At 44.7% G+C, this 12,875-nt stretch overlaps 1 protein-coding gene across 1 annotated transcript in view; it reads right to left on the reverse strand.

Moving 5' to 3' along the window:
* Positions 1-12,875, reverse strand: part of kdm6ba (lysine (K)-specific demethylase 6B, a) — a 74,680-nt gene that overhangs the window by 20,131 nt on the left and 41,674 nt on the right. The window contains exons 4-16 of the mRNA XM_028475274.1: positions 9,707-9,828; positions 9,499-9,622; positions 9,301-9,396; positions 8,918-9,209; positions 8,770-8,847; positions 8,381-8,539; positions 6,589-6,771; positions 5,937-6,467; positions 2,168-5,415; positions 1,551-1,677; positions 1,232-1,337; positions 261-466; positions 62-174 (exon numbers count right to left, since the gene is read on the reverse strand). Coding sequence (XP_028331075.1) covers positions 62-174; positions 261-466; positions 1,232-1,337; positions 1,551-1,677; positions 2,168-5,415; positions 5,937-6,467; positions 6,589-6,771; positions 8,381-8,539; positions 8,770-8,847; positions 8,918-9,209; positions 9,301-9,396; positions 9,499-9,617 — 5,258 coding nt within the window. The 5' untranslated portion in view covers positions 9,618-9,622; positions 9,707-9,828. The remainder of the gene's footprint in view (positions 1-61; positions 175-260; positions 467-1,231; positions 1,338-1,550; positions 1,678-2,167; positions 5,416-5,936; positions 6,468-6,588; positions 6,772-8,380; positions 8,540-8,769; positions 8,848-8,917; positions 9,210-9,300; positions 9,397-9,498; positions 9,623-9,706; positions 9,829-12,875) is intronic.

Below are 12,875 nucleotides of genomic sequence, written 5' to 3' on the forward strand. Positions count from 1 at the left end.
ATAATAAACATTGAATGGTATGAAATTAACCACAAGTATAATTAGGATGAACAACACATACTTGCTGCTTTCTTTGGAGCCCTCTTTCTGAGGGGTGTCCAGGCTGATTGGGGGCTTCTTCTCCTTATCCACCTCATCATCTTCATCATCATCATCCTCACTGCCTTTTTCCTCCTGAAGACACAACATCCTGCTTTAAAATCCAAACCCCCCACACAACAATGACTCCCTCCCTCCCAGTGAACAGCTGAAGCTCATACCTGCAGGCTCTCCTGGAAGCTGGAGGCCTGATACTGGGCATACTTTGCTATGGTGGTGTGGGAGCGGCTGCTCTCGCAGGGCCACGTCTGCCCCGTGCCAGTGGGATCCCAGTTCTCATCAGCCGGCTGCTGCACCTGAGTCCTCACCTCCACCGCCTGTTCAGCATTGGCATCCACCAGAGACTTGGTCGAAAACAGGCCCAGGTCTGAGAAGAAAGACAGGCATTTGGAAGATTTAATTGAGTTTAAACTAGTGTGAAAAAAATGCAGTAAACTGTCCCTAGTATCTAAAGCAGGGATGTGATTCCCATAAGTTATACCTGCATTCGGAATCTAAACAATCAGGACCTGATTATTGCCAATTTTGTCTATATTTGTTGTCGTTTTCTCTGTTTGACTGTCATTTTGTATGTTCCGAGTATCCTTTTGTATATTTTTCTCTCATTTTCTGAGTTTTTGTTGTACTTTTGTATGTTTTGTGTATTCATGAAGTCATTTTGTGGGTTTTTCTGTAATTTTACGAGTTTTTGTTGTAATTTTGTAAATTTTTGTAGTAATTTTGTAAATTTTTCTTTAATTTTTTGTTGTAATTTTGTACATTTTTCACTTATTTTTGTTGTCATTTTGTGTATTTTTCTCTAATTTCTTAAGTTTTTGTTGTCATCGTGTATATTTTTCTGTAATTTTGTGTGTTTGAGTTATTTTGTGCATTTACTTTTGCGTGCCGCATAAAATTAGACCAAGGGTCTCCAGTTGCAAATGTCTGGTCTAAAATGTGTAATTAACTCTGTTTAAATAAAGTTTTGATTCCACCAGATTCCTCTTCAGTTAAATGTGTTTTAATATCGATAAGGAATCGCTGGGTGGTCAAATTGTATTTTTTGTTTGTCCCTTTGCATGCTGTGACTTGAAAACAAAAACACTTGCAAACTGAAGAACTTTTCCCATTTACAGGTTAAGTGTAAACTCACTGAGTCGCAGAGATCCAGCCAGTCCTCTGATGACCGTCACTGGGTTTTTAGGATCTGTGCAGAACTGGAGCAGCACGGGAGAGAGGGCATCCCGCTTACTTTCCAACTGCAAATGAAAGAGAGAAAAAAAAAAACATCAATCCACACCTTCAATCTGTCCATTCTTTAGTCACCACAAGGGGGCAGTAGCATGTTTTTTTCTCTAACATGATGGCTGCATTATTTTAACAAAATGTTCATATAATGAACCTTATGATTAAAGTCTGCAAATAAAAAAGAATATGTGTGAGGATTGGAGAGGAGTGCTATAGATGCGTACATAGATGCTTGGTGTTGGGGGGTAGAGCTTCTCTCTGGGAGTGTTTTCCTCTGTGACGATGACGGGTTTCACAGAGAAAGCTGGCAGCAGATAGGACTCCTTTAACTTCCCTTTGACTCTGGCCCCTCTGAAAGATAAAAAACAAAGCACAGGTTGTTAGAACCATCTTTGTTGAGAAAAAATGCTTACAAACTCAGATTGACTAAAATTGACTGAATTTAATGATATTTTTAGCAAACCCCCCCCCCAAAAAAAACAAAACGAAAATGCTCCTAAAAAGGAAAATTAATCCGAAGTTATTCAAAACAATTCAAAGATTAATTTCAAAGCAAGGGGAATTTAGTGTGGAAAAAAAATAACAGAAGTAACAGAAACTTATACAGATAAAATTATTGAAACCCTTTCTTTATTTTATTATTATCTATTTTTTATTTAAAAACAAAAAATAACAAAACCTGGTGAGTAAAACTAGATAAAACTTGTCAGAAGACTAAAATTTAATTCAAATTTGCTATCAAAAGTTTTACTTATACAAGGGATTCAGTCAAAAAAGCATATGGACAAAGGTCTTCAGAACAACGTTTCAAACCTGTAAGCACAGAAACCAGTGGACTTACTTGCACGACCTGATGATTTCACTCGCCGTGTTCTTGATGCTGATTTCTCCCAGAGGAATTCTCTTTTCCTCCACCTCGGAGGCGATGAATGTCTCCCTGTCTCCACTCTCCACCTTGATAAGTCGGATCTTCAGCTCCTTTGGTGGCCCGTCCGAAAGCCCCTTCAGTTTCAGTAGGTCTGGGGACACCAGTGAGCTGGAGGAGGGGCCTTTCTTGTGCTCCCCTGAAGTGGTGGTCCACTCCACGTGTTCTCCTTCACCGCTGGTGCTAGCACTCTTGCGTTTCTTTCTCTCCGAGTCATTGTGGCTGAAATTCTTCTCTGATCCGTCCTTTTTTGGGTCAAGCAGACTTCTGCGATCCTTCTTCTCTTTATGGCTCTTGCCCTCCTTGTGTCTTCTGTGGCTGGAATGATTGGATGATGACGAAGAGGAGGAGAAGGGAGCCGTCTCGTCTCTTTTGTCCCGATGCTTCTTTTCTTTACGGTCTTCGTGCTTGCTGCTCCTGTGCCCGTGTTTTCTCCTCTTTTCTTTCTCCCGCTCCCTGTGTTTTTCCCTTTCCCTGTGCTCCTTGCCTTTCTTCTTCTCCTCCAGTTTGCCGTGGTACTTTTCCATCTTGTCGGGGAGCAAATGATGACCACGGATCATTTCACAGCTCCGGCTGAGCTCAGCCAAAGAAGACTCCGAGATGGTCGTCACCTGTTTCTCGTCCTTCACCAAACAAATAGGTTTTATGGTGGGAACGCTGCTGGTTTTGTTGGACGTAATCTCTTCTTCTGTATCTCCCTCATCGGTCCAGACGTCACTGTCCTCTAGTTTGAGTTTTTTGTCCTCAAGAACCGGTCGGGGAGACGACTTGAGTGGCGGCACGGCAGGACTGAATGGTGGATTGGTGGAATCCGATGTGGGAGAGTTGCCTTGCTGCTGACGGCAGATGTCGGGACCCAACGACAATGATGAGGAATACTTTACCCCCATCAAAGCGGAGGGAGGCGGCCTCCCAAAAGGCCCACCCCGGTAGGCGTACTTCTGACTCTCCAGGACAGTGGCCAAGGACTTAAACATGCTGTTCACACCAGTTTGATGAAGATGAGGTCTTTGGGGCGGTGGCGAACATGAAGGCGCTTCTGAGTCCTCATCGTCGTCTTCATCGGCCTCGCTTTTGGTTTGCTCAGGGAGGCCGTAGAGCTTAGCCAGATCACTGTGACGGTAATTGGTGTTCACCACTCCCACTCGCGTGTCCACACATGGCTTGGTGGTCCCAACGTTCTGAGAGTTTTTGGGGAAGTCCTCATCTTCCTCATTGAGAGAAGAAGTTCGACTGCATGGCGATGCCAGGGAGCCTTGGCGACTGAGCACAGGAGGACTGGCATTGGACACCAGGTCTTCCAGGCTGGGCTGATGCTTGGTGGCGGGGATCAGGTCCGGAGCGCACAGGTAGCTCTTGATGGGCTCAGCAGTGGGACAGAAGCCATCAATCACACCTACCGATGCAGATTTTTCGCTCTTCAACATCTCCTCTTCCTTTTTGATGGATTCATCCAGCATTGCCATGATGTTGGCAAGACCGTCCTGGAGGAGGGTGGACATTTCAGAAGATTCCTCTTCAAACTGAGTACTGTCCGAGCTGGAGGTGGAGGACAAAGAAGGAGGAGGGGCAAGGATTTCCCGAGAGAAGGCCTGATAGAGTTTGGGCGGCTCTCTGAGGACCAGGGCCTCTCTCTCCCTAGGGGAGTCTTTGGGATGGCTGGGTGCTGCTTGCATTGCCGGTGGCTTGTTGGGGAACATGTGCTGGTTAATCCCAGAGGTATTGGCTGCTGAAGGACTGAATGTGGTGGTCCCGCCGTTGCTGGTCCACATCTCTCTCTGCCTCTGCTTCTCTCTGGCGTACTCGGTCTGTGGAGTCAGCGGAGGAGGCCTCAGCCTCTCCACGGGACTGACGGGCGTCTGCAGGACCCCGCCCCGACTTAGCCATGGGTAGGGAGGGGAGGTGTTGTTAGGAGGTGCTGAAGGTGGAGCATTGACAGAGGAAAGAGGGGGAGGAGGTGGAGGAGGAGTTTTGACGGCGAGAAGTTGCTCCAGATGTTCGATGGCCGTCTGCTCCTTTCCTTTAACGCACACTTTCTCATCTCGCTTTGCAAACATCCTCCTCCTCCTCTCCTCCTCCCTTTTCCTTTCCTCCTCCTCCTCTTGTTGTTGCTCCATCTCTCTCTTTCGCCGAGCATGCTCCTCCCTCTGCCTCCTCTCCTCCTCCTGCCTCTCCCACTCTCTCCTCTGTCGTTCCCGCTCCCTCCTCTCCCACTCCGTCTTCTTCCTCTCCTCCTCCTGCTTCTCCCATTCTCTTCTTTTCCTCTCCTCTTCCAAACGCTCCATTTCCTTCCTCACCATCTCCTCCTCTTCCTTCCTCCTCCTCATCTCGCATTCTTGCTTCTCTCGCTCCCTTCTCCTTTTTTCCTCCTCCTGTCTCTCCGCCTCCAGCTTTTTCCTCTCCTCTTTCTCCAGCTCTCTCCTCTTCTTCTCCTCTTCCCATTTCAGCCTCATTTCCCACTCATGTCTTCGCCTCTGCTCTTGCTCCTCTCTTTCCCTCCTCCTCCTCTCCTCGGCTTTCATGTGTCCCTCGAGCTCAGCATCCAGCTTGTCCAGAGCCTCCTCAATGGACTGAGAGACGGAGGCGGGAGCTTTTGGAAAGCTTGGTGTCTGAGAGTAAATGGGTGACTGTGGTTGATGGTTCTGTTTGGAGGAGGTGGATTGGTTGGCAGTGGGAGGATTCAGAACTCGACTTGTAATGACACTGTCGCCTGCCCTGTGGTGCCCTGAGGAGAACAACGATGAAGGTTGTTCAGGTTTAGCCTGAGCGTAGAATAAAGCCTTCTCCTTCCCAGGCTGAGACTCAGCAGCTCCCTGATGCTGCGGCCGGTACAGCCTGTGCTGTTGGCTCACGGACGAACTCTGATCTCTTCCAGAGCTCGTCTGCAGCAGAGCATCCACCTGAGATTTGTGCCTCTGGGGTTCTTGTTTGACTTTTTGCCAGCTTTTGTCATTGCTCACAGAGCAGCCAGCAGGGGGCGACAAAGCGGCAGCGACAGCAGGAGTCAGAGTAGTGTTGCTGTAATGGCTGATAGAGCAGGGGGCTTGGGATGCAGGAGGATTGGGGATGATGACGGGTGTCCGGGTGGACAAAGTTGTTGGTGGCAGTGGAGGACTGACGTGGTGCTGAGGTAGCATTCCTGGAGGTCTGTAGATTCCCGGCTCCTGCACGGACAGAAAAACATGCAAATCAACATCTCTGATCATTACTTAGACCAGTGGTTCTAAAACTTTTCAGCCGGCAGCGCCCAAAATAAAGGTTCCAATGACCGGGGAGCCCCACTATACCTGAAGGTGGTTGAACACAGAAATTAACATTAAAGAACAGTCATGTAGAGACAGGGCCATCTATAAGCAGGAATAAAGGGGAGAGCTTTTTGGGTCGCATCCATAAAGTCAGCAAAATGATGGTCCATTGTTCTATGAATCTGTGATAACCACATTTATTTATTTATCTGAAAAATATCCACTGTTATCCAGGAAGTTTATTATTATTTGCACCATAGAAGATGTAAATTGTTTTAATCAGAAATAAAATGGATTTTGTGCATCTGGAGACCACCCCTCCCAGTGTCTGGCGACCCCAAATGGGGTTGAGAACCCCTGACATAGACGAGCAGGTGAGGCAGATCTGGTGAAAACATACGAACATGAATATCAAGGTGGTGTAAATGACTTGTGCTCACCAGGGAGTGACTGCCAGGTCTGCTCTGATACCTCCAGGCCTCAGTGGGAACACATTGCTGTTGCTGGGAGACTGAGATGCTGGCAGGAGGATGGGGACCCCGGTGATCCAGCCCAGGATAAGGCTGGAAGTGGTTATAAGGCACACTGCTGCTGCTGCTGCTGGTGGTGGTGGTTGCAGAAGTGCTTGCTGGTGACGCGTGGGAGGTCAGGGGATGATTTCGGTCTCCTCTGGTTGGTGTGGAGGATCTATGAGGAGCAGATTTACCAACAGAGACTCTCTGGCTGTTGAGTCCACATGGATCCATGACCTGACTGTTTGGAGCCGGCTCAAGTTTGGAGCTGGGACTTAGGTATGAACCAGATGCAGACGAGTGCGGGGATTGATGGGTCACAGCCTGAGGTGGTGAGATGTCCTTCTGCAGCTGAGGGACACCTTCACGGGTATAGTTCCTCAGAGGGGAGGCTGATGGAGACGACAGAGTGGGGGAGGACTTTTGGATGTAACCACCCACTCCATGTTTAACGTTTTTCTGCAAAAACACAAAAACAACACAAAAATAATTAAAAAAAAAAAGTCAATATATAATCACCAAATAATGTACAGGAAGGAAAATCATATCTATTAATCAAACAGAATGAACTAAGCCTCACCTGGAGCTCCTGAGGTTGTGTGTTTTTGCGCTCAGAAGGGTGGGGCTGCCATGACGTGCTGCTCTCTTTGTGAAGCGGGTTCCAAAACGCCGGTTTAAGAGGGAGATGATGAGCGAGCGGCTGGGACTGAGGCAGCATGGGCTGTCCTGTGCTGGGAAAACGCTGAAGGCCCGGGTGAGGTACCTGCACATAGAATGAGATAATGCTCATATCCATCACATAAAAGATGATCGCTTCACAGTTAGAAGCAAAAGATAAGTGAAAGTTAAGAATACAGTTGTTTGAGATTGTGTGATATTTTAATTTGAAAAAGAACAATTGAAAAAAAATGCAAAAATCATAATTTTATTCCGTAATAATTTGTATCAATTACTAGACATTTTATTCAACCATTGGAACACTGGAATTCCAGGTGACCCCAAGGTTGAAAAACACTCTTAGTGTGTAAACAAAGATTTCAAATGGCCGCCAAAAATTCAGATATTTAGGGTACTTTCACACATACAGTATAGTCCGGTGGACACGGTCCGGTTCAGGTGGTGTATCTGCAACATTGTTGCATTTTAATTTGGTCCGGTTTGCTTTTAGGGATTCTATTTGCTAAGTGCACCAAACTATCTGAACGACGTCACGCATGCAAAAGGTTGGTCAGCCTATTGGACAGAATACTTCAGCCTCCACAGACTTCTGCAGAAATATGCATTTTCTAAAGGAAATCCTCAAACAAACCCCCCAGAAATGTTAATGATTCAAAAAAACCCATAAACAATGAGTGTGAAAATGCTTGTGACATGGATGGATGGAAAGATAGATATGTGTGAGTGATGCCTGCTGGAGGGCTGGGCTGTGAATGTGCGTGTGTGCCTGTTGCCGCCGCGACTGTGTGTGATAGCTGTGTGTCGCTGTCCTGTCACTGATTGAGTTGCTCAGTCACTATTGCGCTTCAATGTAAAGTCCTATATTTGGTCCTGTTTCCTGGTTTTCACCAGGATTTTTGCAGAGCATTGGGGGATTGCGTGGTTCACGAGCGAGCGCCACTGGCACGGAATTTTTTAAAAACTCTGCGGGCCAAACTCTGCCAGGCCAATTAAATGCAAAACTTACAACCTCACGGACCTGGTGTCAAACAAAACACTGCTCGGCATTGTATCAATCCACATTAAATGTAACACCGACCAGCATTCACCGCCTAGTGAAAGAGCAGGAGAGATGAACAAGAAATTACCGACACCTTTACAACAAATCCCAGGAGTACAAGGACTACAGAGAAGAGCTAAGAATCATGGGGGACATCTAGGATTTTAATACAAACTACTACGCTGCGGAGCCCCCAAGTATGTAAGCTCTGAGGATAGTGTACAGTCTGCACGGAGTCCGGACTGTCTGCACCACTCGGAGCTTACATACGTGGACGGTGATTACAGTTATAAAAGCGGAGGATGTATTGCACACAGGCAGCATCTGGAGCAGCTTAAGGACTGCAAGGGTCCTCAGGAAAAGACAGGAGCATCCGAGAAAATCGCCTATATTAAATAGATGTATGTGTTTCTCAGTTATGCAGATTAAAATATGCAACACTTATTACGACTGTACCAATTAAAAAAGGAAAAAAACTACAGAAAATCTCCCTTATGTTGCTGAAAACGGAGCGTAGGGGGCACCATCACTTCGTAGGGTAGCAAAATTGAGAACCCAGATATGTATTTAGCAAGAATTTCCAAGTATGTGTTTAAAAACGGTTAACAAAAGCTCAAGTTTGGGTTAAAAGGTGTGTAATGTAGAGATGTATTACCTGATCTGAGTTCTTCTTCCTCTTGTTTGGGCTGGGACAGTCGTCTGTAGGGTGGGCGGGATGATGCTGTGATGGCTGAGGAGTGTGTTGGATGACAGAGTGCTCTCCCAGAGGTGGACCAGGTCTTTTTAACTGCATCTTTCCAGGAAATGCTCTCTGCTGTTAAAAAGAGTTCGTAACAATATGGTAAATGGCAAATGGACTTGATTTATATAGCGCTTTATCCCCACACTGAAGCAGTCTCAAAGCGCTCTACATAACAGCTCATTCACCCAATCACTCTCACATTCACACACCAGCTCTCTCACACTTGGTCGACTTCTCTTACATGAAGCTGTAAGCGCACCAATGATGAAACACAATGACAGCCAATTAAAAAAGCAGCTCACCTGGTGCACCTGAGCCCACACATCATCTCCAAGCACGGGTGGACCCCTGGGAACATGCTGCTCCTGAGGACCCCCAAACTGAAGCAGAAAGCGCAATCTGTAAGAGTGGCCTTGAAAGCGAAACTCTAAGAAAGCTTTAGCTCTGTACCTTCAGCAGCTGGTTCAGCCTGCTGGGAGGCAGATGGAGGTTAGGGTGGGGGCCGCCGTTGCTGCCATAGCCTCCGTTATGGAGGCGGAGTGAGTGCTGGCCGTGCAGGGGAACCACAGGATGTCCTTGAGGAGGAAGATGGGATTCGTAGAGCGGGCCGAGATGTTCCCAGGCTCTGTGCGGAGGTGGGGGATGGAGATGGTGAGGGTGGGGGGGCCTCTGCTGCTGCTCTCTAGGCAGACATGGCAACACAGCCTGAGGGAGCTCCAGCTTCTCGCCTCCTCGCATCGACCTGATCCATAAAACACAATCAAAGGTAAACATTTTAATAATTGCATTCCAACAACATCAGCTTTGAGGTTTTTGTCGCATGACTGACTGACCCATTATTGATATATTTGCTGTGATGGTTTAGTCCACTGATTGGTCCAGGAGGTAGATGGGAGAGTAGCTGGTGTTGGTTCATAGCAGGTGAACACCTGTAAGTCACAAGTACTTGTTCTCACTACAATCCCCATGGGTTAACGTCGAACAACAATTTGTTTGTGGCTTTCATCAAGAGTGTTGCCATGACTACAGACCTGGCAGGCGGCTGCCAGGCACGGCTGCCCACGGGAGGCCATGGCCCCCGACCGAGTCCGTCCAGAGGGAAGGAATCCCCTGTGCCTCGCCTGCCAAACTGCTCTACTGCGTGATGCATCCAGCCTGGGTTACAAAAGCAGTCAGTCAGTCACCACCGCCGCCATGATGCGTTCAATGTCAGGTGATCTCCACAGGGACGGTACTCACCAGCCTAGCAGAAACCGTGAAGCCCTCCACTGCAGCACAGAGAGGGCCTCACTTTAACGCTGAGGAAACGGGAAACACCAGACTTCTGCGTCTTTAGCACAGACGGATCAAAAGCTGATTGGCTGCAGAAAAAGGGAGACAGAGAAAAAAGATCAGCTGAGAAGCAGTGAGACAGTGATGCACTGAAATTACAACCAACATCTTTTTTAGCCTTTTAAATCTGCTTTATGTTCATGAGCATAATCATGCTGATCTCCCTGGCTCAGATCACATGTGATCTTTAAATAAGGTTTGGAATATTTTATTTACTTACTCCTCTACTAAGGCTATGTTCACACTGCAGGTCAATTCCGATTTTTTCAAATCCGACTATCCACTTTCATATGTGGGTATAAATCCGATACGTATCTGATGTTTTGCAATGCAACTGCAGTCTGAATGGCCAGGTCGTTTTCTATCTGACCTGTATGTCATCAAAATGCAAAAGTGTCATAATTCTGTGTCTCAGACGGAGTGGCAGGGGAGGGGGGAAGCCCGGTGGGGGACGTAAGTAGATAAGTAGAGAGTAAGGAGATTAATTATACTATACATGTTATAAGTGCCATACACATGCTAAAATGAGATTCCTCCATATTTATGTAAAAAGTGTGTGTCTGCATTTTCACGGAGTACTTCAGGACCTCTTTTGTACATATGGGTCACTTCAGGGTTGCATTCCATTCAAACTTCAAACTGATAGAAGAATGTGTAAATATGAATGAGCACACAAAAGATTGGATTTTTCAAATATAGCGGAATTGAGCATTACGGCCTACAGTGTGAATGTAGCCTTAGACTTTGTCTGCTATAGACTGAGTGCATACATTCTTTGAAAAGTCCAACTTCATTCCGGATGTTAAACAATAGGGAAAATGTAGAAAAAAACAGAGTGGGAAAATTTTTCCAAAGACATGCATTACCACTACAAGCCAGGTTTTATTACGTCTTGTTGTAATGCCCAATTCTGCCAGTAGACGGTGACAAACACAAGTGAGTCTGGAATCAGGTGATCACAATACAAAATCCCAGGGGGAAATTACTTTTAAATAGTAAAAAGAAAAAATGGGGAAAAGAAAAACTTACAAACGACACATACAAGTACAGCTGAGTAAAAATATCAATTTTCGATTGATTTCATTAACATTTTAAAAAAAATCGATGCAAAGGTGCTGAAATCGATATTTATCTTATTTAAATTTTTACTTAAACCCTAGTATTCTGACATTAGCAGCACAACGCGAAGTACTTTCAGTGCAAACATGGCGGACACAGACGGTGCACCACTGGGTAAGCCGCCCAAGCTGAAGTTTGAAACTATTTTAGCTTTTAAAAAAATTAAAACTCATGCGAGCTTAATAAAAGTAAAGCTATTGGGAAGTGAAAGACTGTAGAAATACCACAACTCTCAAAAAACACTTAATGAGGTACCACTCTGAAGCACTATAGTCCACCTCTGACGCGGCATCCAGGTTTACACAGAAGAAACTGACGGAATTACTATAATTACCTCCAGAGTCTCCGCGTGCCATAAAAATAACAGAGGCTGTTGCAGCTCTTTTTGAAAAGATTTACACCAGTACTTGGTGGTGGAAAATGAAGGCTTCAAGCTGCTCCTGATGTGTGCGTGTTTGTTCCAATATTACAGCAGTTCCCACGTATTATTATTGTTATTTCTTGTCAATACAGTGTGAGTATTTATTCGTGCAGGACCTATACCAAGCATAACTTTATAAAATAAATAAAACTAACTACATTCATCATGACCCTTCACCAATTCAACAAATTACTTTAGCTTTAAAGTAAGGCTAAAACAAAGACTAAAAACAACACCACCGCCCCCAACTTTAGCTTTACTTCACTAAATTTGACCCTCAGAGACTTACACATTTCACGCAACTTCCCTATGGTGTGAAAAATGTTGCACTTTATTACCTCAGTGTTCCAGAAACACTGTTCCCTTAGATGTTTGTTTACATAAATTGAAGTAATAGTTATTACTTTAATAACTAGCTATAACTAGTACCATTTGTGTAACACTGAATAAATATTTTTCTTTTTTATTGTTTATGGACCAAACTAAAAAATAAAGAACTTTCCTCTTTGTGACAGCATTGTAGTGATTTGTCTACATAAATATTGATATTTCTAATAATTCACAATGTATAGGATTCATACCAACAGCTTTTTTCTCTTACAATATGTATGATATCCAAGTAAAATTTGAAAAATAAATCAATACTGAATGGAATCGTGATTAATCGATTCAAAACCCTAATAAGTGAAATCGAATCGATTCAGGAAACTAGCCGTGATACCCACCTCTACGTACAAGATTAAAAAGGAAAAATGTGAAAAGTAAACAAAGAGAAGAATAAACATGATTATTATTTCTGAGGAACAGCTGGCTGAGCAGGGAGCTCATCCCTGTGGACAAACCTGAGGATACAACCATTCTTTCCAACACTATGGTTGCCAGATACATTGAGGTCATGTGAGGCTTTGAATACAAGCCAACGCTGTACATATATGGTATGTATGTGTGTATATTTATGCATTTGTTTGCCCAGTATATAGATTGAAGTTTAATCTCATTAAAGCAGGAGTGATGGAGAAAAAAAGGGGGGAGCGACAACAGACAGTTTGACTGGGATGGAAACATAGATTAAGAAGAGGAGAGGGAGAGGAAGGGGGGTCATTAAAACACACACTCAAAAAGCACAATGCTTCATATATATATATAATATCCGTTAATACATACAAAACAAAAAAGTAAAAAGAAAAAGATGAAGAAAAATGAAACCAAAAATACTTGAAAAAGAAATTGCATACAAATCACAAAATTTTACAAAAACCAAAATCAAGATCTGATACAAAGTGCAATTTCAGCAACATTTCTGTGCAAAGCTAGCTTTCTTTGATTGCACCTTTACTTTGATTTGAAAAAAAGATGAGGTTGATCATTTTTTCACTCTAAAAATGAAGCATGAGTGGTGAGACGATGACAGGCGATGACAAATGAAGTGTAATGCAGCAGTGGGAAAGCAACACACACATTACACACTTTGGTTATGATTCATGTCCTTGGCTCAGCACTCTTACGCTAGTTTTCCCAAATTAGCCCAGGACATAC

This window comes from Gouania willdenowi, chromosome 18, assembly GCF_900634775.1.
Source record: "Gouania willdenowi chromosome 18, fGouWil2.1, whole genome shotgun sequence".
Taxonomy (NCBI): Eukaryota; Metazoa; Chordata; class Actinopteri; order Blenniiformes; family Gobiesocidae; genus Gouania; species Gouania willdenowi.